General features: G+C 40.0%; 1 protein-coding gene across 1 annotated transcript in view; it reads right to left on the reverse strand.

Moving 5' to 3' along the window:
- Window positions 1-432, reverse strand: part of LOC119591731 — a 16,593-nt gene that overhangs the window by 4,408 nt on the left and 11,753 nt on the right. Inside the window, exon 7 of the mRNA XM_037940482.1 lies at window positions 124-201. Coding sequence (XP_037796410.1) covers window positions 124-201 — 78 coding nt within the window. The remainder of the gene's footprint in view (window positions 1-123; window positions 202-432) is intronic.

The following is a 432-nucleotide window of genomic DNA, read 5'->3' on the forward strand; positions in this document are numbered from 1 at the left end:
GAACAAGACAAAACAGAACAGGAGCGAAATCCGCCAGTATGACGAAAGCACTACGTCACCAAAACGTCACGATCTCGCAAAGGCTCGAGACCAAGAACCGCGAAAATGCGCTGCGAAACTCACCTGTTGTAGGGAAGAATCGCCTCTGCGCTCACACATATGCGCGCGTTGGCTGCCAAGTTTCCGAATTCTCTTAGTAACTGTGGAGGGAGTTCGAATTATCATAGGAAATATAAAGATTCGATATAAAATGGATGGGCTAATTATTGGAAGTAATAATTCGAATTAATGGTATTTAGATGCATAACCATATACTTATTAACATCTTCAAATGTTCATGTGGTGCGTACTGATGCATGGTTAATGTACTTTGAAACATACACTTAATCTTTTACACACACATAGTCCCTATCTTTTAGATATATGCATAGT

Source organism: Penaeus monodon, chromosome 29, assembly GCF_015228065.2.
Source record: "Penaeus monodon isolate SGIC_2016 chromosome 29, NSTDA_Pmon_1, whole genome shotgun sequence".
Classification (NCBI taxonomy): Eukaryota; Metazoa; Arthropoda; class Malacostraca; order Decapoda; family Penaeidae; genus Penaeus; species Penaeus monodon.